The sequence below is a fragment of the Triturus cristatus genome, chromosome 10, assembly GCF_964204655.1.
Source record: "Triturus cristatus chromosome 10, aTriCri1.1, whole genome shotgun sequence".
NCBI classification, from domain to species: Eukaryota; Metazoa; Chordata; class Amphibia; order Caudata; family Salamandridae; genus Triturus; species Triturus cristatus.
The window spans coordinates 1,126,465,218-1,126,490,651 of record NC_140593.1 but is presented as its reverse complement, the minus strand read 5'-3'; the positions used below and the strand labels follow the sequence as shown (position 1 = coordinate 1,126,490,651).

The 25,434-nt window shown below is 45.2% G+C and overlaps 1 protein-coding gene across 1 annotated transcript in view; it reads left to right on the top strand.

Annotated features, from left to right (window-relative positions):
* The first annotated feature begins 2,953 nt into the window (after positions 1–2,953).
* RPL3L (ribosomal protein L3 like) overlaps positions 2,954–25,434 on the top strand; it is a 106,261-nt gene continuing 83,780 nt past the window's right edge. The window contains exons 1-3 of the mRNA XM_085629373.1: positions 2,954–3,092; positions 12,148–12,340; positions 13,228–13,396. Coding sequence (XP_085485499.1) covers positions 3,090–3,092; positions 12,148–12,340; positions 13,228–13,396 — 365 coding nt within the window. The 5' untranslated portion in view covers positions 2,954–3,089. The remainder of the gene's footprint in view (positions 3,093–12,147; positions 12,341–13,227; positions 13,397–25,434) is intronic.

Here is a 25,434-nt window from a genome sequence, read left to right as displayed (position 1 = left end):
CAAAGTAGCTCACCAGTCATGCCTTCCAGCACTTCCATCACAGCACCAGTACAAATGGTGTATGAGGATGGATCAGAGGTAGAGAATTAATTGGGCTGCGTGTGTTATTCTGGTCGTTACTTCGCACACTTGTTTTGTCCAACTTGAAAAACATTTTCCAGTGTTACACAAGTCAGTGGGTGCATTTTGTATTTCAAATTTTACTCAGAATACCACAGATTAAGAATTTCGAAAACCTGGAAAATGTACCTGGAAATGTGCTGGTTTTTACTGGTCCTACATTGAGGAAGTCGTTGAGGTGAGCTGCATACTCGGGGAGAAAGTCCAGTTCAGCACACTTAGGGGTCTATTAGGATGTAGGGCGAATAGCCACTGCCATGCAGGCGGTGGCGATCCGCCCTACATCCTACCCCGCCCGCCACGCATTTCCCCCCGGAATATTAGTATGGCAGGGGGGACCCCGGTTGATGGATAGACCGTCCGCCGGTTTTCCGCTGGTCGACCGGGTGGAAAAGGGGCTAGATATGGTGGCAGTGTCTGCTAGACACCGCCATTCTTATTAGCATGGGCAGCGGTGCATGGCTTTCCATGGCGGAGGCACTCAGGGTATTTGGGGGGCGGAGGGGGTGGGAGATGCACATGGGGGTAACTATGGTACCCCCCTGCATTGTCATGGACATGATGGCAGGCACCTCGCGGTGCCTGTCACCTTGTGCATGACAATGCACACAGTGTATTCCCAGCATTGTGGTGGGCGGTGCTGTGAGCACCGCCCACCACAGTGCTGGGAATAGAGGATGCCACCGCCATGGTGGCGGTGGCATCCTAATCGTCGGTGCGGGTCCGCCGTACCACTGGCGGCCGGTCCCAGCACCGCTAGGGTGGCTGGCAGACAAAAGTCCGCCCTCCATCCTAATAGGCCCGTTAGTGTCATTTTAACCATTCTCATGAAATTAGTTCAATCCAACGGGTTCAGTCTGCATTTTAATTGATGCACCGGATCTACAGAAATAACTTCCTTCCCACCCCTTTTGCATTTCACTTCCTGTTCTAGGTAAGACAATTAAGAAAATGGAGGACATGTGAAGTAAGCAAAAAGTCTGCAATAACTTGAAGTCGAACAAACTTGAAGTAACATAAACTTTACAATACAGAAGGAAATAAAATGCAGTTTTGGTTCAGAAACCTGAATGAGTTTTGAATGTAAAGAGTATAGATCAATGTTTTGGATGGCGGGGTAGGGAGCGCGTACCCCCTGAATGGCAAGATACAGAGCAGAAGCCATGATGATGACATTTGCCACACTGCTTCTGTCACCCCTTCAACCCATCAATTCATGCTGAGGCAGCCATCACTGTCCAGGAGGTTGTCCTCTTCTTGTGATTTCAGTGTTTGGCAAAGAACAGTCAAGAAAGTCACACTGAGCTATGGGCGTTTATTGAAGGTCAGGGATCTCACTGCAAAATATCGGTAAGTTGTGGCTCTGGCTTCTCAGAACAGTTGTAACCAGTGCTTGAAATGGAAAAATAAAGGCGCAGGTAGTACCTGCTTGTTCCTGAGAAGTGCCGGTACGCTCCAAATAAAGGTACGCAAAATAAAAAAGTGCCGGTACTCCGTACCGGTCAGTACCGGCCCATTTAAAGCACTGGTTGCAACCAAGAGGGGCCCTTTCCAATGTTTTATAAGTAATGGGTCTCTGCTCTTCTATTCCAATGGGGCAGAAGCCAATGTTATAGAACTTCCTAAACAGTAATGGTTTTTTTGGAGACAAAGGGAGGCTATACTAGTGTTAAAGTTGTCCTTCTACATAGAACAAGTAATGTTAACAAATACTGAGATTTTTCCTCATGGTCAGAGCCCAGTTGAACACCATAGTATTTAAGTGAAGACTATCGGTCTGCACGCATATTATCAAAGTAAGCCTATAGAGGAAAGTATAGATTTACAATTCTTAACTAATCATCTGCTTAACTTAACAATAAGTTAGTAGTTGACATACAGAAATTACATGATATTGTTCCTGAATATCAAACCTACAATATTGGTGGGGAAGAATATTGAGGACAAATGATTGGAAAAAACTTTTGGCAGGTAAGTAAGTCTAGATTTTCTATGTGTGACTCCACACAAATGAACCTATGCGGTACATTTATCTTCAAGGGATGCAGATGTGGAACTAGGGATAGGAAATCTATAATTTCCTATATGCACTTGCCTTTCGACACTGTGTTCCTTGATTTTTTTCCCCTGATAATCATGGCCGGACTGGCCGTAGCAGGCATTGGATGTTTGCCTGGGAGACTGGAGGGGTGGGGCCGGTTTTGGAGCGGTGGCACTGGCGTAACGAAAATTGAGGGGGCCTCCCTGCAAGGAACGTGAAGGGGCCCCCTCCGAGCTCAATCAAGAGCTCTCTGGCAAGAGTGCGATGCTGAGGGGTCCCCTGGAGCTTGGGGCCCCCGCACCGCAGGGGCTGCGGGGGCCTGTGTTACGCCCCTGAGCGGTGGGGCCCGTTTTGCAGCGATGTTGCAATATCGGTCCAAAGTAACAAAAGTAGCAGTGCTGGAGTTTGGTTTTGTTAAGCAGTAGTGCTTCACGCTTGCCCAGTCTCCGGGTGTGGGTGCCGGTCCAATAAAGTTACTAGGGTGCTTTGGGCTCCCAGTCCAGCCCTGTGGATGTTCTTATACCACAATATTGTTGGTGTCGATATTCAGTAGTACAATCGAATTGCGTTATTATATTTAAACTTTGCTGTAGAATAGGGGGGAACCCAAAGCGTCAGGAGTCCGCTGCTAATGCACACCTTCACAACAGTCGTATGTGTTGTGCTCAAGGCAGCGCTATGCTCAGCTCGTTGCAGGTTCATGCCACGTCTGTGCTAAACTAAGACCTGCACACCCTCCCTCCCATGGACAACTGCCCTGGGTGTCAAGCCATGCCAGCGCCCCATACCTATGGAATTAATATTAGCAGCCCATGAAGCCAGCAGCTAAATTTGTGCCTTCAGCCGGCACAACATCTTAAGTATCATGTTGTCGCTGCATTAGCGACCGTCCTCTTTCCGCTGGCAGGCGCGCGCTACTGAAGCCCCCATGGTTTGTATCTGCGCCCCTTTGTCTTTGGAGGTTGGTCAATGTTTGCTTTTTGAGCTGCAAGACGTCTGCCTGGCCTGATTTTACTCCTTCTGTGTCCTGTAGTGAGTCAACAGATGTTTTTTGTTTCTGTGTGCTGCACTGGCTGGTGGGCAGGCAGTGCCTTGAGCCTTGTGTACTGTGTCTCTTAACATACCTTGACTTTGTGCCGCTAGGATGTATAAATCCCGTGATCCAAATAACCTTCGACCCCGGGTCAAGTTATGTTCGGAGAATGGTTTGCACTGTTTGTGCCCTTTGAGCCCTCCTGCGTCCAGCGCACAGCTCCCAGCCCTGCAGCTGGTGTGTCTTTTCAGTTCGCTCGCTAACAGCTGTTGTGAGGCTTAGAACAGACTAACACCACGGCTCGGCTCTTAATGGTTCTTGGTGGTTTTGCACTCTTATGCCTGTGGCATGCCGGCCTGTCTTTGGCGCGTGCTTCCTGTGCATTGTCCTTTGTATAGCACACAATCTACCTTCACTGGGCACCGCAGTCACTTTCCTTACTCCGAGGTTTGTCCCGCCAAACAATCTCGTTACAGGCAAGAAACGAAATCGGTTTTGTGGAGGGTCGTTGCTGCCATTAGGGTGAATTCGTTAGTTTCAATGAGTTATTATTTTTTTGGGTGGGTAAGACTAAAGGGTTGTGCCAAACCGCTTATTTTTTTCATAAGTCTGCATAGGTGCCCATTACCTGGAAAATGTTTATCTGTGTTTATAGGTCACCCCAAGGGCGAAGTTAATCACCTGCAATATCAGCTTAAGTGGGGGTGCTGCAGAAGCAGGTTCGATTGTTTTACGACCCTTCCTAAATTTTATCTTGGGCTCGCAGGTCAACGCAAGTCAGATGGAGAAAGGGTGACAGAGAGAAAGAAAAATATTAAAATGACAAAAAAACATAAGATAGAGGCAAACACAGTGAGACAGCAGAAAGGAAAGAAAGTAAAATGCAAATAACGAATGAAGGAAGGAAAAATAAGCATGCATGAAAGAGAGTATAAAAGTACATGGGAAATAAGAAAAGATGTAAAAGAAGAACAAGCATTGGCATAGCCAATAGGTCTCGCTTTTGGGACCCTTGCAAGTTTTTGGCCCCAGCGATTGGCTTCTGCAATGTTTTTAAGCTGTGTTGAAGAGCTCTATAGCACCACTCTACAAAACCACTCTACAGCACCAGGTAGGGCAGAGTCACTGACTTCAGCGCTGATGCAGAGCACGCCCTGGAGCCATTTTATAGTGTTCGGTAGGGCTGGGGCAGAGTCACTGACTTCAGAGCTGAAGCAGAGGGCACCCTGGAGCCATTCACCAGTGTTTTCATTTGTTACAGCAACTGTGCACCAGAGGGACACAAATATGTATGGCAAAACTTTCCCGTGAGGAGGGCTTCAAATTGTAAAAATAAAAGCGGCTGTACAAATTAAAGCACTACATAGACGTGGCACTGCAAAATTTGCCGCAGTGCCGCAATGCACCATTTCCTTGCAGCTATGCCCCAAATTGTCATCTCTTCAACTCCAGGTGACAACCCATTTGGCTACAGAAGAAACCATTTCCAATTGGCCATTCCACAAGGCCCCTCTCTCCACTGCGCGAACGAGACACATGCAAGAAAAAACACTGCAAATATTCAGACAAAAGGGTCATCTTTTTCTCACGTTTTGGAAATCTTCTATTGGAGGTGCAGGAAGTGCCTACATTCTATTGTGAGAGTTCAGGCTTCGGAATCTTGCTGAGGAGATAAAAATGTAAGACAGGCTGGCCGGTGCAAGCCACCGAATAAGCTTGGAGCCAGGTTGTTGAATAAAAGGGGTGTTGGGCTATTGCCTAATCTTTACGCAAACATCCCTTCTGGGCACCCAGAGACCCGCAGTTGCATTGGGAGTGTGAAAAACAAAGGCAGACATTTTCCACTGTCATTAGTACGCGAGAGAAACATAACAAACAGCACTCTGTATGTTTTGAAAAGCAGGAGACCCTGTTTTTTTAATGTGGTGCTTCGCCATCAAGTGAATTATTTTGCTCCGTTGCTGTTTTACGAAACAAATGAAACACGCAGGATACCAATTCAGTAGTTGCAAATATGGTTCTGCTGTACCTGGATGTGGCGCCATATTTTTGATTCCACCGTTTCAATTCCCGGCAGAAAACGAAAAGAATATTTGTACTGGGGAAATACACAGATCAGCTCACACCAATCTACTCCGTTAGATACAAAAGGATATAACTCGCAACGACTACAATTTTGCTTCACAACACGTCCGCGCGCCGTTCAGAGAAAACCCCGTACACTGCTAGAGGATTCGGAGAAAACAAGAGCAAAGTGGTCTAAAAGAATTCATGCTTGTATAGGCAGTGCGCATGCGTATTATAAATTGTAATGCTCCCTTCAGCGCGTTTGTGTAATGCGATTTTCTCGAGCACTGGACTTTACAGGTTATAATACAGGTTTCCTGAACCCCAGAGTCCCGCATTCTCAGCTGCGCATGGCGGTTGCACCCGCCCCTTCTTGCAAACCCGAGCCGTTTTGATATTTTACTTTTGGAGCCTTTATTTATAGTTCCTTTATATGTCGTGTGTGAAGTACCAGCTCATTAAAGCACGCGTTTCGTGGGGTTAAAGTTCACACCAGGCAGGTCTGTAATAAGATCTCACGCCTGACGCATCAACCCTGTCGGGAGCACCAAAAACGCCAACAGCAGCTGTGACTTCATAAACCTCTGAGAACGCTTGGAAGTGTGCCAAGCCAAGAACGAGATGCAACAAGCGAGGAAGCACCGCGGGTTAGCGCGCTTTTGGCAGAGAAGTGAGAGAAAGGGAGACAGGGAGAGATGCGAGACCTACAAATTACCTACCTGTATCGCAATAAGAGACATTTTTCTGATTCATTAATGGTCCTGTGTCCCTCTTCTTATGGGTGTTTTTTTATGTTTAACATGTAGTCTTTAAAGCTCATTGGATGGGTGGGAATGTGATTTCAAGCCATAATTAAATTCAAACAACTCCATCATTTAAGATTTGAATCTGGGCAAGGGAATGGAGAACCTTAAGCAAAAGTCAAAACCCATTCTGGAAAATTTTACAGCAAAACAATGGGGCCATGAGGAAACAATCTCTCGGCATGCTGTGGAGGGGGTGGGGGAGCGCATTCCAGGCGGGGGAGCGGACCCTTTGAAGTATGATGCCGAGGCTGTGGCTACACGTGCACGCGCCAGTGGTCTGAAGCGCTTCCCCAAACGGATTGCATGGCGGCACGATGCACGTGATTGTGCGCGTGCTCGCCATGCAATCCACTTTTGGGAGCACTTTGAAATGCCCCTCTTACTAGAGTCTCGCATAGCGATTGCGTAAACGCAATAGCTAGGCGAGACCTAAAAAGAAAGGAAAAAGGCACACAAAAAAATGAAAGTCGAGTAAGAGGGAAAGCAGTAACTTGAGCATGATAAGAATAAAGTGATATTGAGAAGGATGAACAACTAGAAAAAGGTCAGATAGAATGAGAGAAGAATAGACAGAAGAAAAAAAGAATGAAATGCATAAAAACAAAGGAAAGATGATGGAAAGAAGCATAAAAGGAAAGAAAGGATATGGAATGAATGAATGAGAGAAATAAGCCAGTACTGGTAAATGTGTGGTTTTGGCCAAATTCTTTTAAAATCTTTCTGTGAGATTTGTGATTTTGCACCAATTTGTAAGAATTTTCCCCAAGGGTACAATTCCCATGGCACTTCATAGGAAGAGTTGATGTCACTCACTTTACTTGCTCATGTATTAGTATGTATAGGTCAAAGTGGGGGGTATTTTATTTTTCTGGCTACCCCCTTGTTTGAGCTTGATTTATAGTTGGGTGGCACCGTAAAATCTGCCATGTGCCAACTGGCTTTTTAATTCAGCAGTTGCTACCTGTGGTAATTATATGGTGCAGTTACCGCTGCTAAGCCTCTCTATCACTGTGACAACTCCATCAAGAAACTCTGAACCGACTAAAAGTCCAGGGAGGGTAGAAATAACATACCCGACAAAATTCAGCAGTTTGTTTGTTACCGTTCAACTCCAGGTGACACCCTCTTGTCTTTCTGTCGTCCAGCAAAGACCTCTTGAAGGAAGTCCATCAGAGAGAGGGTTCTGCACCAAGGCTTAAGGGAGGGCGTATCATCCACGTTCCATGTCCAATCGCATCCCGCTCTCATTGCCCTGGAGGCTGGAAAGTGTTGGGGTTGATAGAACCACTGTGGAGTGAGTAATTTCCAATCTCGAAATCCTACTAGTCCATCTGGCTTCCTATTCTACCACTTCCGTAGAGTTGTTCTTATTGCTGCACCCAGGGGCGTCATGAATCCTCCGTTTTAGCAGCTTGAACGGGGGAGGGGGCGTCACTGGCAGTTCTTTGTAACATGAAACATTTAAGTTTTTGTTTATGGTTCCTTTGACTTTGATCAGAGACTCTGGTCTCCAAGAAGCTCTTACAAGCAATGGAAGGCGGTAATGAGGAAGGAGTTGAGAGAAGTGTAGAGAGAGGATGGAGGGGGGAATGCAGAGATGGACACATAGAGGGAAGGAAAGAGTGATGGAAAGAAGGGAGGATGGATCTGAGGATGAAGGGGCGAATAGATGGAGAAAATGAGGGATGGAGAAGGCTGGATGATGGATGATGAAGAGAAAGATGAATAATGAGGAGAAAAGTTAGAGTGATGGATCAAAAGAAGAAGGAAAGTTGGATGGATGTTTGGATGGTGAGAACTAAGGATGGATAATGGGTAAAAAAGGAAGTGAAAAGACAGCAAAGGATAGGGTGAATAAATAAGATTGAGAGAAGGAAGACAGCTTGACAGAAAAGCCAGCAAGAAGGAAAAAAGAAAAGTACAGAAAGAATGAAGGAAAGCAAGATGTAAAGAGTGAGAAGAAAGGACGGAGAGAAAGAAGGACGAATGTGGAAACAACACCAGAGGTTAAGATTAAGTTCCAGGGTACAGACTGCAGGGTTGAGCATCTTGAATGAACATTTCTTGGGTTAAGAACACATCTAGTGAATAGTTCATGCCTCAGAGGATATTTCTAACAGCAAGTATTTATAAAGGTAGAGGTTTTGGGTGCAGGTGTGGTACAAGTGGGGGTTCGCCTGAAGATTCCCTCATTGTGAAGTCGATGTATTTAGGAGTGGTAATACTGCATCATGTGAGTACTAATACCGCATGGCGTGGTTTTCACCCTATTCGTGACTTCTGTACCATTTTGTGTTTCGTCCCTCAAATTGGGGAAAGACTTGTGATCCCCGAGGCACACACATGCAGGCATGGCCAGGAACATATTACCCTTTCATACCCCACTCTCCCCAGACCACTCTCTCCCTATAACAGTCCCACACTGGAGCTCTCACAGACATCTACCACCTACTAAGAGCAGGTGGAAAAGTGGGTTTCATGCAGTTATTCCCCATTATGTGTGGTCTATCACACACTTGCTTGAATTCCATATGGTGATTCCAGCCTGCATGTGTAATTCCAGCCGCGTGGACTCTCCTATAGAACTCTGCATGGCTTGTCATTGGAGCCTTAGTGGTCCTTGATGGACCGTTCTTGATGGCTGCGTTGCCCTGGCTGGTTTTCGGATTTGTGCTCTGCAGATCACAGCAGATGCCAGCAACGAGTGTTTAACTAACTGATCTATCTTGTGTTCCTCTTTAACAATTTTAACCCCTATTGCAAGTTTGAAAGTCTCTATCACACCCAGCCAATGCTTTTGCTTTCTCCTATGTACACATGTTTACATTCTTAAAGCTCTTCCCATGTGCCTTGTGGTATGACCCGTGCATCATTCTGGAAGGTCCTCTCTGGACTCTCTCCACTCCCCCTTTCCCTACAGGACACGTGGCTTCCAGAACTGAACACAATACTTCAGACGAGGCATCACTAGTGATATTTACAGTGGAAATCAACCCCCTTATTTCAGTGGTCAGGCGGAAGTTCTCAGCACCCCATAGCTTTGTGAAATAGTTTCCCATTGTGTCCTCCTTAGATATGATCACGACACGTTGCACTATACAAACTCAGAGGCATATTATCAAGAAACGGTGTTAAAATTATCGCCGCTTTAGCGGCAGAAAACTGCCGCTAAAGCGGAAATAATGGGCTTGATAATATGCCGCAGAGAATTCCAATAGAAGCCCATGTTCTGGTGTGAACCTGGGCTCCTATTGGAATTCTCCAGGTCAAATTATCAAGCCCATTATTGTACCCTTCCATACTCCCTTATGAAACTCCTCTCTTTTCCTTACTACTTGTACATCTTGACCCTTTCTTTTGCTCTCCCATCTCCTTATTCTCTCATGCATATATGATGTCCTCTTATCTTTTTCTCTCCTTTATCACTCCGCTCTCCCCTGTATCTCTCCACCTCATTTCATTCGCTGCCTGCTCTCCCTTTCCCTCTTCATTCACCCCTATATTCTGTCGTGCATTTATTCATTCACACCTGCATCACTCCAACTTTCAATCTCTTAATCCTCCTGATTTCTTTATCCCTTGCTCTCTTCTTTATCTGCCAAACCAATCACTTAGTTTCTCCTATTATTTCTTTATTCTCTTTCTGGTCTCTGATCTGTATCACTTTATTAATTCTTTCCTTGCTCCTGTGCAGGGGCGAAGCTTCAGGATGAGTGTCTGTGGTGTTACACCCCCCCCCTCCAATAAATGTATTTTCTGACGAATAGTTGGGTACAGGTGCTTTCAGTCTGGTATGGTGAGGTGTCTGTCGAATTTCCCCTGGGTTTTTTGCATACACACAAACAAAAATGCACACACACACTTTCCCTCTCAAAGATTTGAAAGTCCTAAAAAATGTTGTTTTTTTGACAAAATATTGTGTTTTCTCTCAATTAGCACTCCTACCAATCCGCATTCCTCTTCCTTTCCACTGCCCCCTAGGGCCCTCACGTGCACCCTGCTTGTCATATAATGTATTTTACATTGTATGCCAGTGTGATTGCCGGAAAATCGTAAGCTCATACCCCCCCCAATTTTTCTGACCAAGCTCCTGGATTGACGTGCAGCACCTCACACTCCCCTACTTTCTGCTTTTGCTGCAATAAGGGCAATGTAGGGTTAGGAGGGTGGGCGAACACTAAGCAGCTGTGGCAATGGAGGAAGGGTGAGCGAGGAAAAGCAATGGCACGGGTAGAAGCTTCGGGGAGGGAGGAGAGGGTCAGTACACCTATGAGAGAGATGAATGTGTGGCATGGGGTAGTTCGTTGGGAATAGGCAGAGGACAAAGCGTGCCACCAACTAGGTTGGTGGGTGAGGGCCTTCATAAAAAACCTAATGTTTTTTTTCCCACCCGCAGACATACAAACAATTTAAACCAGAGCTAGTTCTCATTGATTACTAACACATAAACTGGGGAAACGGACTAGCCTCTCTAGTTCTCCTCTCTCTTTTGGATTATAACAGAGGACAAAGCAATACAGAGGGACGGAGGGTGGGGGGTGAAGCAGTGCTTTAAATGTGCAGGTACTGTCCGGTACAGAGTACCTGAACGTCTTTAATTTAAGAGGCAGAGTACCTGCACTTCTCAGCACTGCTGCAATATATTTAATGGGAGAGTACCAGCACTTCTAGGAGCAAACAGGTAATGTAAGTAGTGAGTATCTGCACTTTTATATTTCCTTTTAAAGCACTGGGGTGAAGGACTCATGAGAGAGACAATTACCTGGAGCACAGGGTGGAGGACAGCAGAACACAGGAGACCAAACAACCTGGAGCCCTGGAGGTGGGAAGAGAAGCACAAAAGGGAAACACCTGGTAAACACAGAAAAATAGCTCCCTAAAACTGGGCACTCACAGAAGCACTGCAGGAGCAATTCAGAGAAATGGTACACAGGCTATGCTCCATGGGAGGGTCAAACAAAGCTAGACAAGCTAATCAAACAAAGCCAGTGAATGAAAAGCAAGCAAAGGTGAATGACAAGACTCAAAGCCAATGGAAAGCGGTGAGTGGAACGCATTCCCAGGTGAGCTTTCGGCCTGTCCCCAATATGTCTTTGCAACTACACAGCTGCACTTTTTGGTAAGCTTTGACCTAAAAATCAAATTGGGCTGCCTTTTAAATAAACTGCACCTGTAGGGCATGGTGGACTCCTCACTCCTCTGGGCACAAGTACCACTGCACCGGTTGCACCATTATGGCTCTGTGACCTGCTTTGCCATCGTTTTTAGTGGGTCTGGTGTTTTTCGGTGCAAAGCAATTCTAGTGCCACTTTTGTTTGAACTTTCTGCGCGATATAGTTTTTGTGTGCAAAAGTTCATTGCCACTGCTGTTTGGCGCTTTTTGCACCACTCAATTTATAGCAAACGTAGGCCTTCATGACTAAGGAGTGTACATGTGCATATTCATACCCGGCTCCCAAAAAGGAGCAGGAACCAGATGCCCCATTTTCCCTTCCCCAAGCAGGGGTGTAGCTGCGGGGAGGGGGGCTGTTACACCACCCTAATAAATGTGATCTGTAGTAAATAGTTGGGAACAGTTGCTTTCAGTCGGGTATGGTGATGTGTCTGTCGGATTTCACCTAGGATTTTTACATGCACCGGCAGACAAAAACACACACACACTCCTCTCTGTTTCGAAGTACGTAAAAAATGTGGTTATTTTCCAAATATTTTGTTTTAAATACCACTAACAATCCACACTTCTCTCCCTTTCCACTGTTTCTTAAGCCATCCTCATGTCCTGCTTCTCAAATAATGTATGTTAACAAGATATGCCAGTGCGATTGTTGGGAAATCTGAAGCTCACCTCCTCGCAATCCTACTGACCAAGCTACGCCCCTGCCTCCAAGTGCTAAGGGAGAAGTTCACCTCTTGTGCCCAGCTTCCCCAACTCTCTCCTTAGTGTTGTTCAAAGGCTTCTCCACTCATGTAGTTGTCAAAAGCGCCCTCTATGGCCAGGAAGAGTGACTGCAACAGGAAACTTGAATGTCTTTGCATGACATTGAATGATATTTACTCTCTTTTTTTCCATCAACCTCTAGTCCCATCGCAAGTTTTCTGCCCCCAGGCATGGCCACCTGGGCTTCCTGCCCCACAAGAGGTGCCGTCGTCACAGAGGAAGAGTGAGGACCTGGCCCAAGGATGACCCAAGCAAACCGGTGCACCTGGCTGCTTTCCTGGGCTACAAGGCTGGCATGACGCACACTCTGCGGGAGGTTCATCGAAGTGGAATGAGTAAGGATCCTTCCACGAATCAAGGGGTTGCAATAGCCAGGGCTGGACTGGGAACCAAAAGCAGGTCTGGCAAAACTTCTTAAACAAGCTCACTCCCTTTGTCTCCTCGTGCTCTCTTTCTCTCTCTCTCTGTTTCTTTCCATTCATGCTTTCTCACTCTTCTTCTTTCTTCTCCATCTCTGATCAGGGACGTCATTTAGGGATTGCCAGGGGTCTCAGCTGCGACCCCTGGCTTGCCCTTTGTTACCCCTAGCATTGGCTTTGCGATCCCTGGCCTCAGAGGTGGCAGATTCAGTGCCAGGAACACAGGGACAGCTGGGGCTCCACTCGCTTTATTTTCTGTCAGATTTTTATTTCACTAATAGTGAATATATGAAATATATTATTCACTAATAGTGTATTAAAAATGGAGTACAATAAGCTGGAATATACCTTTCCATGGCAGCTGAGGTAATTAAAAAATGCTTTTAAATGCATGTTATGTGCGTGCTTGTGTGAGTGTATATGTGTGAATTTGTGTGTATGTGTAAGTATGTCTGTGTGAGTGAAAGTGGAGGTCAAAGGGCATGGAATGTCACTTCCACTACCCCTGGCATTTCGGTGAATTGACGTACATGCTCTGATCACTTTCTCGCCACCTTCACCCTTCCAACCTATCTTTCTCTCTCTTGAGAGAAGTGACCCTGGGCTTTCAAAACTAGACTCCAAGGGCTCCAGCCCACCAGGGAAATGCCCAGAGGATTAAAAGGCCTGTCCGGCTCTGGCAACAAAGTTCATTAGCTACATGCATTGTTACCAGCCTCTTCCAAACTATCAAACCACATGTATGTTTGTGACCTAAAGATGAGTCTCTGATGCATGTTCTTGTCCTGCTCCAACCTTGCCAGAGATTTCCAAGAGGGAAGAGGTGGAAGCCGTCACCATAATTGAGACGCCTCCTATGGTCGTGGTGGGAATCGTGGGGTACATCGAGACCCCCCATGGGCTACGGAGTCTGAAGACCATTTTTGCAGAGCATCTCAGTGATGAATGCAAGCGGCGCTTCTACAAGAACTGGTAAGAAGGTTCTCTTGGGAAACCCAGTAGATTTGCCATAGATCCTTGGAACCCATTCTGCTCTCCTCACCGCACATCACCGGTATTTCACTCACTGTGAACATGGTATGCTGGCCACAGTAAAGTTATCTAATGTTCATAAGCCATGTTCGAGCTACATAATAGTGCATGAAAAAATAAGCAAATTGAGAGAGTGTTGTTGCACCAGTTAGATTACAGTAACAGAAACCGAACAGACACAATAGGGTGATAAGGAACTCCTTTTTTGAGATAACAGTAACTCGAGAGGGGACTCTCTGCTTCAGATTACAGTACCACAAACCGAGCAGACACAATAGGGTGAGAGGGAACTCCTTTCTTGAGATCACAGTAACTCAAACCCTGCAGACACAATACACAGATAAAGAACTCCCAGCTTCAGGTTACAGTAACACAAGACATGTAGACACACTAAGGTGAGAGGGAGTACCCTGCTTCAGATTACAGGAGCATAAACCATGCAGACACACTAGGGTGAGTGGGAACTCCTAGCTTCAGATTACAGTAACACAAACCGTGCAGACACACTAAGGTGAGAGGGGGCTCTCTGCTTCAGATTACAGTAACACAAACCAGGCAGACACAATAGGGTGAGAAGGAACTCCATACTTCAGATTATAATTACACAAACCAGGTTGACACACAAAAGTGGGAGCGAACTCCCTGCTTCAGGTTACAGTTACACAAACCCTACAGATACAATACAATGAGAAGGAGCTCCGTGCTTCAGATTACAGTAACAGAAATCAAGCAGACAAAATATGGTGAAAAGGGACTCTCTGTTTGAGATTACAGTAACCCAAAGCATGCAGGCACACTAAGGTGAGAAAGCACTCCCTGCTTCAGATTACAGTAACACAACCAAGCAGACACAATAGGGTGAGAAGGAACTTCCTGCTTCAGATTACAGTGACACAAACCAAGAAGACAAAATATGGTGAGAGGGAACTCCTTTTTTCAGATTACAGTAACTCAAACCCAACAGATACAATACACAGAGAAAGAACTCCCAGTTTCAGATTAAAGTAACACAAACCCTATAGACATAGTAAGGTGAGAGGGAACTCCCTGCACCAGATTATAGTAGCACACACTGTGCATCCACACTAGGGTGAGAAGGAACTCCCTGCTTCAGACTACAGGAAAATAAACCACGCAGGAACACTAGGGTGAGAGGGAACTCCCAGTTTCAGATTACAATAACACAAACCATGCAAACACACTAGGGTGAGAGGGAACTCCAGCCGCGGCTCGTGCTTGTAAGAGCTGTAGGGCGGTGGGCCAGGTGTGGGGTGGCGGGGGTTTCGACAGACGACAACGAGGGGAAATTATTTATTTATTTAATTTCCCCTTTTCATCGTCCGTCGCAATCCCCCCCACCCGACCCCACCGGTCTTACCTGCACCGGCCGCTGCTGGGGAATTCCCTGCTTCAGACAACAGTAACACATACCAGGCAGACACAATCTTGTGAGAGGGAACTCCCAGCTTCAGATTACAGTAGCACAAACCATGCAGACACACTAGCATGAGAGGGAACTCCCACTTTCAGATTACAATAACACAAACCATGCAGGCACACTAGCGTGAGAGGGAAATCCCAGCTTTAGTTTACAGCAACACAAACCAAGCAGACACAATAGGGTGAGAAGGAACTCCCTGCTTCAGATAACAGTAACACAAATCAAGCAGACACAATACACTGACAAGGAACTCCCGGCTCAGATTACAGTAACACAAACCATGCAGAAACACTAGGGTGAGAGGGAACTCCCTGCTTCAGATTACAGTAGCACAAACCATGCAGACACAATAGGGTAAGAAGGAACTCCCTGCTTCAGATTATAATAACACAAACCAGGCAGACACACTAGGGTGAGAGGGAACTCCCTGCTTCAGATTACAGTAGCACAAACCATGCAGACACAATAGGGTAAGAAGGAACTCCCTGCTTCAGATTATAATAACACAAACCAGGCAGACACACTAGGGTGAGAGGGAACTCCCTGCTTCAGATTACAGTAACACAAACCATGCAGAAACACTAGGGTGAGAGGGAACTCCCTGCTTCAGATTACAGTAACACAAACCATGCAGAAACACTAGGGTGAGAGGGAACTCCCTGCTTCAGATTACAGTAACACAAACCATGCAGACACACTAGGGTGAGAGGGAACTCCCTGCTTCAGATTACAGTAACACAAACCATGCAGAAACACTAGGGTGAGAGGGAACTCCCTGCTTCAGATTACAGTAACACAAACCATGCAGAAACACTAGGGTGAGAGGGAACTCCCTGCTTCAGATTACAGTAACACAAACCATGCAGAAACACTAGGGTGAGAGGGAACTCCCTGCTTCAGATTACAGTAACACAAACCATGCAGAAACACTAGGGTGAGAAGGAACTCCCTGCTTCAGATTACAGTAACACAAATCAAGCAGACAATACACTGACAAGGAACTCCCGGCTCAGATTACAGTAACACAAACCATGCAGAAACACTAGGGTGAGAGGGAACTTCCTGCTTCAGATTACAGTAGCACAAACCATGCAGACACAATAGGGTAAGAAGGAACTCCCTGCTTCAGATTATAATAACACAAACCGTGCAGACACACTAGGGTGAGAGGGAACTCCCTGCTTCAGATTATAATAACACAAACCGTGCAGACACACTAGGGTGAGAGGGAACTCCCTGCTTCAGATTATAATAACACAAACCAGGCAGACACACTGGGGTGAGAGGTAACTCCCAGCTTCACACTAGCATAAATTGTACAGATAGAATAAAGGGTCTGTGATGCGCCCTGCTTCATAGAGCTCACAGTGACAAAAACTACACACACCGGTAAGATGTGAGGGAGCTCACTTCTACATAGAGATCACAGTAACATAAATTATAGGCACACAATAAAGGAACTATGAACTACACACTGTAGAGGCAATTCTATCAAATACCGTACAGACACAATAGCGGAAACCTTACTGTAACACAATCTATTTACACCCAGGCATAAGAGGGAGTTTCACTGCTGTTTGTAAACAAGCATTGGCAAGGCCAGTGGGGCTGATGCTGGCTGTCATTCGTTTTTATTTGTCAATGCCTATTTTGTTTCATTATGAATTTTGTCAAGCTTTATTGTGGGGGAGCTGCCAATGTAGATAAATAAACATTGGCTAGAAGCAAAAACCTGTTTTGGTCTTAAAACACACACGTTGCCATAGTAGTCCCTGGCACTGAAGGAGACTACTTTGTGCCCCGTGTTAAAGAGCAGAATGCTGTCACTCATAGAGAAGTTAGCCAATGACTGAAGTGGGCTGACCCTTTGTGCCATACTATTTGCTGTAGCAAGTAGAAGAAAGATGTGAATGACACAGCAACATACCAATGGATGAGGAGGGCTGGCTGAAAGCCCCTATAATTATATATCATTGTAGTAAAATCAAAAGATCTTGGCTAATGCCAGAACAAAAAACAACATGTGCAGGTGCCTGAATTTTACTCCAGGGGCTAACCGCTGGAGCTGCCAAATGCTGCAGTTGCTGAATAGCAAGGCTATGAAATGTCAAGGCTGTTTAGACTAAATTCCACCTCTTGCCTCTTTCTTCTGCCACCCTACACTTCCCGTATCTTTATTTCACTTGTGCGGGTTCTATTTTCTTATCACAATTTTCTTACTTTTTTCAAATCTTTCTTTTCCTCCTTCTGTCTTCCTTTTATCCCTTTCTCTAGCACCAAGTCTGATTATGAAAAATTTGTGTCAGGCACTAACATGAGACAAACCACCTGCACAAATTAAACAGGGGGGGTCTTACTTTTCCATAGAGGTTACAGTATCGCACAGTGGGGAGTAGATGAGCTCCCATCCCTTTCATGGAGTGAGAGGGGTTACGAGAGAGCTCCTTGCCCACAGACCCTCTACAAGCACAAGACAGGTGCACAGGTTTCGGAGTTAGCTCTGCACGTTGGAGCTTGCAGCAACACAAGTAATTGGTGTGCAAGATGGAGCTCATTGCCCCTCAGAGTCCAGTCTCAGACCTCCATGCGAACACGTAGGGGCATATTTGCAAGCCCGTATCGACACCACAACGCCACTTTTTCAGATGCTATGGTGGCCATAGGGGCTTTGCCTTATTTACAAGGCAGCGTTAAGCCACTTAAGCCTCTAGGCAGCTGTAATTAGTGCCAGCGCAGGGGGAGACATAAGGCTGCACCGTATCCTTGTAAATACAGTGCAGCCCTACTTTTAAGAAGTGGGAGAGCGAAGTGTTAAGCCAAGAGGCTAACGTCGCACTCTGCCACTTCTTCCTAAATATGCCCCATAGTTCCCTACTCTGCAAAGCTTACAGTAACACAATTCATGGAGGCGTAGAGGTGAAAAGTACAGTGCACGGCTGCACTAATAGTAACGTGGAACTCCCGGAAGGGCATTTAATAGCATAAGACATAGCGTCCTGGGAGTGAGGCTAGCTCCCTGAAGAGCTTGCAGTCGTAGAGACAAAAGGGCTGGGCGGAAGCTCCTTGTCCTGGAATCAGCAACAGAAACCTACAAACACAGGGGCCAGCTCCTGGGCTCAGCTTGTCAGAGCCAATGGCAAAATGATATTTCACTGTTTATGCACTCCCTCTCTCCTGACAGAAGGGGCATTTTTAGGCCGTTAGTTGCAATCTGGCACCACGATCTAGCCATCTGCTTATGCTCCATAAGGCAGTTGCCTACAGTGGCCTTAATGTGTAGCCTCCCGTTTCCAGAAAGACATGCCACAAAAACACAGGAGATGCGAGGGAGCTGTTCACTGTGAAGAGTTTGCAGCAACCCAAGGCTCGAAGGCACAGGCTGTAGCTCGGAGGGAGTTACCTGTCCTGAATAACTTACTCTAATGAAAGGCATCCAGGTACAGCAACTGAAGGGGATCCATGCCATCCAGGCCGGCATACAATCTGAATTAGCGGTAGGGGCATGTAGGCCTCCAGTTCTGCACCTCCAAAGAAGCCATGACTGCCGGGCATGGTAGTGAGGTAGCTTAGAGTTAAAAACCACCAGAATCATTCTTTTGGTAGACATTTTTAGTTATTTACTGATAAGCTTTTCACAATTTCTGAAACCTGCAACAAAAAAAATAATTTGTTAGTTTACAAGGGCAGTACAACGTATTATTTTATTTACATCATAAGGTATTTACTTACTGGATCCATAAAAAGTTCCTCACACTTCATCAGGTGTCAACTAAAATGCAGAATTTGTACCACTTTTGCCATTCCCGACCAGAAAAACGTGTGAAACGATGTGATGAATGCCTAACATTAGATTAATAATCGGTATACAAATAATAACCGCAGCCATTTTCTTTTATGACGTTATACTGGCAAAATAGGCATATCATTTTTGGGGTCTATATCATCACTAATGTTTTTACCTTATTATCAAGCCCTGTGCAAAGTTTCATGTTGGTATCACATTTTTCACAACTTTAATGCTAAGCTACCTAAGTATGGGGTCATGGCGTGCCTAAAATATGTGTTGGTGCTGATGAGAATGTTGATTTTCTGCTCCCAGCCCAAAGTGTGGCTGCTTGTATTGTGATTGTGGCCTGATGTATCTCCCCCAATCTCTGCCCCACATGGGAGGCATGGGGAGTCTCCCTGGCTGGTTGTCCATGGAGCAGCAGCAAAGAAGATGTCCTAAGTAAGCAGCTTTAGGAACACATACACCTTTAGATATGCTAATACTAAGAAGGGATGTGATCACCAGCAGTGGAGGGGTCCCTAAACCAGTGGTTAATTTGGAAAACAATAAGTGCTAGGGCCCTCGTCAGTAGGACACATCCGCTTGCACCATCCATTACCCCTGCCAGTGCTGCCAATTACAGTACCAACAAAACTACTAACCATCACACTCCTACAAGTGTGACAATTCAGACTATTCCAGGCCCCCGAAGCTATAAGAAGAGCTTGTGTGGCATTGTTAATATATGTTAAATTAACAAACAGCTGTTGTTATGCTCCTACCCAAATATGGAAGACAGCGCCACCATGTGGCAGACTGTCACAAGCACCGGTGCTAAGAATTAAGTGCCGGCGCGAAGCACCAGAAATCACTGGCCAGGGGCACTTGGTGGAGTCACTGGAACTCGGGGAAGGTGGGGAAGGTGGGGAAAACTCGCACTTTATACCCTCTGATCAGAAAACAGGGCTCCAGGCGGGTCTGACCGAAGTATTGTTGGAAAAAGCTCAGAGCACTCCCCCTCAGATGACAGTCCAGGGGTTAAAATATAAAGGGAGCTTTAGGGGTCATCGGACCCCACGTCGGGACTGGGATAAAGATCTGGATTCAGAGGCAAATTACTTTTTTTCTTTATCTGATGCAACTTGGTCAGATGCTAGCTCAGACTCGGGCGGGGAGACCCTGTCCAGCGATGAGCAGGCTTCACAACATAAGGTTAAGCCACCCTCCGCCTCGGGGTCTGCAGCAACTGTTCGATCTCAGAATCTTTGTCCTAAGAGACTTGAGGGCCAAAAACAGGCGACCCTGAACTGGGATTATGCACTTGGAGACCAATTGATGGGTACTATTAAACCTAATTTAAATAATGGACCAGAAGCGGGGCTCAATCCGACTCCTCCAACTTTAGAGTCAATTATGCAGTGCGTGGTTGCACACCGTGAGGAATCCCGGATCGAAAGCAAGAGGTCACAGAATGCCTACCGTAAACTTCAAGGGGCAATCAGGAAGGTCGCAAAGACTTGTAAGGATATAAGTGATCGCATGACCGATATCGAGTCTCGGACAGAAGTTTTGGAAATAGAGGTTGCAGGCTCCAAAGGTCAAGTGGACGCTCATGAGGCACGAATTATGGATATCCAGTGGAAACTGGAGGAGGGGGAAAATTACCAGCATAGGAATAACCTGAGATTTCTGGGTATTCCGGAGGGAAGGGAAGGGTCTGATCCTCGTACCTATATTGTTCAACTATTGCAGGCCTCTTTGCCGGATCTGGTTGGCTGGGACTGGCATAAGGAAAAACAAAGGGCACACCGGGTCCCATTTTCCATCCGTCAACCTGCTCGACCCGATGCCAAACCCAGGGCGTTACTGGTCTATTATGGGAATTTTTCGTTAAGACAAAGTTTATTTGAAAGAGCGAGACCAGAGGCCCAACTAAAAGCGGAGGGGTTTTCTTTTTTTGTCAGACCTGACTTTTGTCATGTCACTGTAGAACGCCGGTGGCGCATACGCCAGATGATTAAGCCTTTTCAAGAGAAGGGAGCTCAGGCCTTCCTCTTAAACCCCGCTCGGCTAAAAGTAATTTGGAGGGATAATACAAGCTTTTTTACGTCCGAGATAAAGGCAAAAGAGTTTCTGGATACAGGAGGGAAGGCTAAATCTTAGGTGTAACTGATCCAGCACTATATCCTGCCCTGCCCCCTTCCTCCTTGTTCTTTCTTCTCGCAGAGCGGGCAGAATGGAGAAACATAGGGCCATATAGCTATGGGAGGTGTTATTTTGGATAAATAGGGGGTATTAGCTAAGTCAAGATTTGCTCATTTTTGGGAGAGCACAATATTCATCCACCACAGACCTGGCAGGTCTGTTGCTTTCACTTACAGGGTGGGAGGGATGGGGGGGGTTGGGGAGTCGAGGGTTAGGGAGTGGGGTGAGCAGGGAAGGGTGGGGAGTAAAAAGTTCAGGGAAATCAGAAAAGAGTCAAAATTTGTTTGATATTGAGCTATCGGAATGTTTAAAGTCACTGCCCCGGAATAAAAATTACTACGATGGGTAGGCTGAGAATTTGCTCTTTGAACATAGGGGGGTTGAACAATGCTGGTAAACGATACAGATCTGCAGAAGCTATTCGCTCATGGGGGGTGGACGTTATCTGCCAACAAGAGACCCATATACCTTTCCAGAAGAGAGGGTTAAATATTATTCCTGGGTACAAGCAGGCGATCTGCTCACGGCAGACTACCACTACAAGAGGAGTGGCTATCCACACCTCCACTCGGATGCCTGTGGTGGAGCGAACCCTTGCAGATAAGTGCGGGAGATGGGCTATAGCCTTTTTACCTTGCAGGGTAACCTTATGCACAATTTATGGCTCCTACTTTGATGACGCTGATCTATGGGTCGAGTTGGAGCTTGAGTTAGCAGCTTGGCCTTCTCCACTTATAATTTGTGGGGATTTCAATATCCACTTAGGCATATCGGATATCTCTTTGGGAAGGTATGATGGGAGGAAGCCACGGGTATTTAAGGCCCTTAAAGCCTTAGCAGGGAGCCATGGATTAGTCGATGTGTGGACTCGAAAAGCAGCAGGAGATGTTGGTTATACTTATTTTTCCTGTCCCCATCAGAAATATGTTAGGCTAGATTACTTCTTTATATCTACTTCCCTTATAGATCGAGCCAATATACGGAAACTCCCCAAGCTGTTATCAGATCATAACCCTCTGATACTCGAGTTAGAGCTCCTGGAACATCTGAACCGCCCTATAAAATGGTCCTTCGATAGGAAACTTTTGGTAACTGAAGGATTTTTTGATCATCTTAGGAGCTGGACCAAGCAATTTTTTGAGGTAAATCGTTATAGTGCATCAAGGGAAATTGTTTGGGATACGTTTAAAGCATGCCTAAGGGGGGAAATCATTAGTTTTGCCGGTCATCTTAGGAAACAGCATAGGGTGGCTGTCCAACAACTCATAGCTGATCTCTCTATGAATGAGGAATTACATCTGCGAACTATCGAAAGCAAACAGACGGACGCAGCGAGGTTAATTGAATTAGAAGTGATTAGGGTTAAAGCTAAAATAAACGGGATATATAACAAAAAGAATTCTAAAGTATATCAAACACGGGCTAGGGATAACTATGAGTACGGGCAGATGTTCGGAAGACACCTTGCACTAAAATTGAAACAGAGGACGGCAACTAATAATATCCTGGAGGTTAAACGGCGGGATGGGAACAGAGTAACTGATCAACAGGATATTCTTCAAGTTTTTGCTGAATTTTATGGAGATGTTTATAAATCTGAGATTGATCCTCAAACGGTAGCGGGGCAGCGCTTAATTACTCCTCCAACAATTATACAGGAATTGGAAAAAGATATCACACTAGCTGAAGTTGTCGAGGCATTACAGATTATGACATCCGGCAAGGCTGCTGGCCCAGATGCAATTCCGATAGAAATCTATAAGGCTTTGCAGCCTGAGCTAGCGTATATGTTATTGGACTTGTTTTTAGCAGTACAGCATCATGGTACCCCACCTCACTCTTGGAAGGACACTAATATAATTGTCTTTTTGAAAAAAGGTAAACCACCCGAAGATCCAGCCTCATACAGACCAATCTCTTTGATAAATTCGGACGAGAAATTATATTCTAAAGTTATAGCCAGTAGACTAGCAAAAATAATAGCTTCCTTGGTTAGTCCATGGCAGCATGGATTTATTCCTGCTCGCGGAACAACTGACCATGTGCGTCGGGTGATCTCTCTATTCGATATCACCGAACAGACGGGGGGTCAAATGTCCTTGATTTTATTAGATGCTCAGAAAGTTTTTGATCAGGTTGAGTGGGCTTTCTTATGGCAGATCTTAAGTATTAATGGTTTTGGCCCCCGCATTCGGACAGCTATAAAGGCCATGTATATTCAACCTTTCGCAAAAATACAAATGATGGGGATGGAATCCGATTCTTTTTGCTTTGTATATAGATCCTTTAATTAGAGCTATGCTCAACGATCAGGCTATCAAACCTATTGTAGTTAGGGGATTTGATACCAAAGTGTTAGCCTATGCGGATGACATCGCCATAGTTACCCCTGACCCCCAGGCCGCATTGGTCCGTATTGAGGCTTTGGCATCAGAATTTGGTAGCCAATCTGGTTATAGGCTAAATACAGCTAAAACCAAGATTGTCTGCTCTAATAACACCCTGTTTTATGATGCTCGGAGGTCCCCGGAGGCTACTTACTTAGGGATGAAAATAAATGCGGTGGTAGGAACTATCTGGGACATTAATCTAGCACAGTTGTTAACCAAGATTAGCACTGATTTAAAGCGTATAGACAAATTATACATTTCTATTATAGGACGTGCTAATACCATTAAAATGACTATGTTCCCTAACATTTTTTATCTTTTCAGATGTATCCCAATTGAACCCCCCAAAGAGTTTTTATAAAAATTGAAGGGATATTTTCTCAGTTTATATGGGGTTATAAAAAGATCAGAAGATCAATAAAGTTGTTGACTTTGCCACAAAACCGTGGTGGTTTGGCTATCCCCCATATGCAATATTATTTTTGGGCAGTAACTTTACAGCAAATGATTAGTTTGTTTCGGCCTAAAACCGGAGTAGGAATTATTTCGGTGACTCATAGCAGGGAGTCTCCTCCTTCTATTTATGAGCTTGCTTTAGGGGATCGCGCATCAGGTGTTTTATTAAGGGAACTAGAGGGGAGCTATTATAAAAAAACGCGGTTCAAACTTGTTAGAACCGCCTGGAATGTCTGGAATAAAACAAGTAAACTTCTGAGAATCCCTTGCACAGGTATCATCTTATTTGGCGCTCGTCTATGTTCCCATCCTTATTCTATGATAACCTAGGGAAAACTTGGGAACAGGCTGGCATAAATGTAATCGGAGATCTATTCGAGCAATCTGAGCTAAAATCCTTTGAAGACCTTCAAACCCAATTTGGGGTAGAAACTAAGACCTTCTTCAAATATTTACAATTCAGGGAGATTATTAAAATAGCAATGGCCCAAATAACTCGACTGGATAATATTCCGATACTCGATTGGCTTGGGCATAAGCAGCCACGGGTAAAAGATCTATATTCAATTATGTTGAATGCCAACCAGGACGATATTGCCAGCTCAGAAAGCGTTTGGGCAGGCCTGCTGGGGGACCCAGACGTGGACATCTGTAGGTCCCTGTATTTGTCAAAAAAAATATTTCTCGCAGCTAACCTTAAAGCTCAACATTTTAAAACTCTGTTTAGGCTCTATTATACCCCTGCTAAACTCTTTAGTTGGGGGAAAGGGGAAACCGATCGGTGTCCTAGATGCAATCAGGGCCCGGCAGATATGATTCACATGTTTAGTGGGTGTAGTCAGCTCGATATCTTGAAACTAAAGATAGAGAATTTTCTTAATCAAGTCACAGGTGGCCTAGCACGGCTAACTCCTACTCTGATTATAATTGGGATTGATGATAGCTTATATATGCATTCCTCCCAAGTTTATTTTTGTTTCATGGCTTCTGCCATTCTTCGTTTAATTATTGCAACTCATTGGAAGGATGCCGAACCACCTTCCTTTCAGGAATGGTATGCAAGATTTCACCATGTTTTTAACTTAGAGAAGGCACTTTATAATTGCAAAGGGAAAAGAGCCAAAAAAAGAGGTCTCCGGGTCTGGGGCCCGATATGGGAAATTGATGAGATTTAATGTAGAAGCTGTAACCCTCCGTGTTTTCTACCTTGTACTACGGGATTTATAGTCGTCTTTAGCAATTTGTGGAATTTGCAGTGAGTATTTGATTTTTTCTTTGTAATAATGTTTTTCTTGGTTTGCCTGATCAAAACAATAAAAAAGTTAAAAAGAAAAAAAGAAATCACTGGCTTAAATTAAGCACTGTCCTATACCTTTCATATTAGCAAGACTGAGTTACTGGACACTGTTCTGGCATAAATATTGCCTGAGACCCCTCACTAAATAATTGTCCTGTCTGTGAAATGAAAGCGCAACATAAGATTTCAGGAAACATTTGGATTTATTTTCTACCACTCGGGGATGTGTTAGAAGTTTAATATGTCTGTGCATCTTTATTGTGATTATATTGTAAGAGCAAAGACAGAAGGTGAGACTAAGGGCCTCATTCCGAGTTTGTTGGATTCTAGGTGCTTTTTATCACACCAGATAAATAACAATACTCTGGGGTTCGCTATTTATCAAATGCAATAAACTGCACCTGTTGCAAGTTTTGGGAC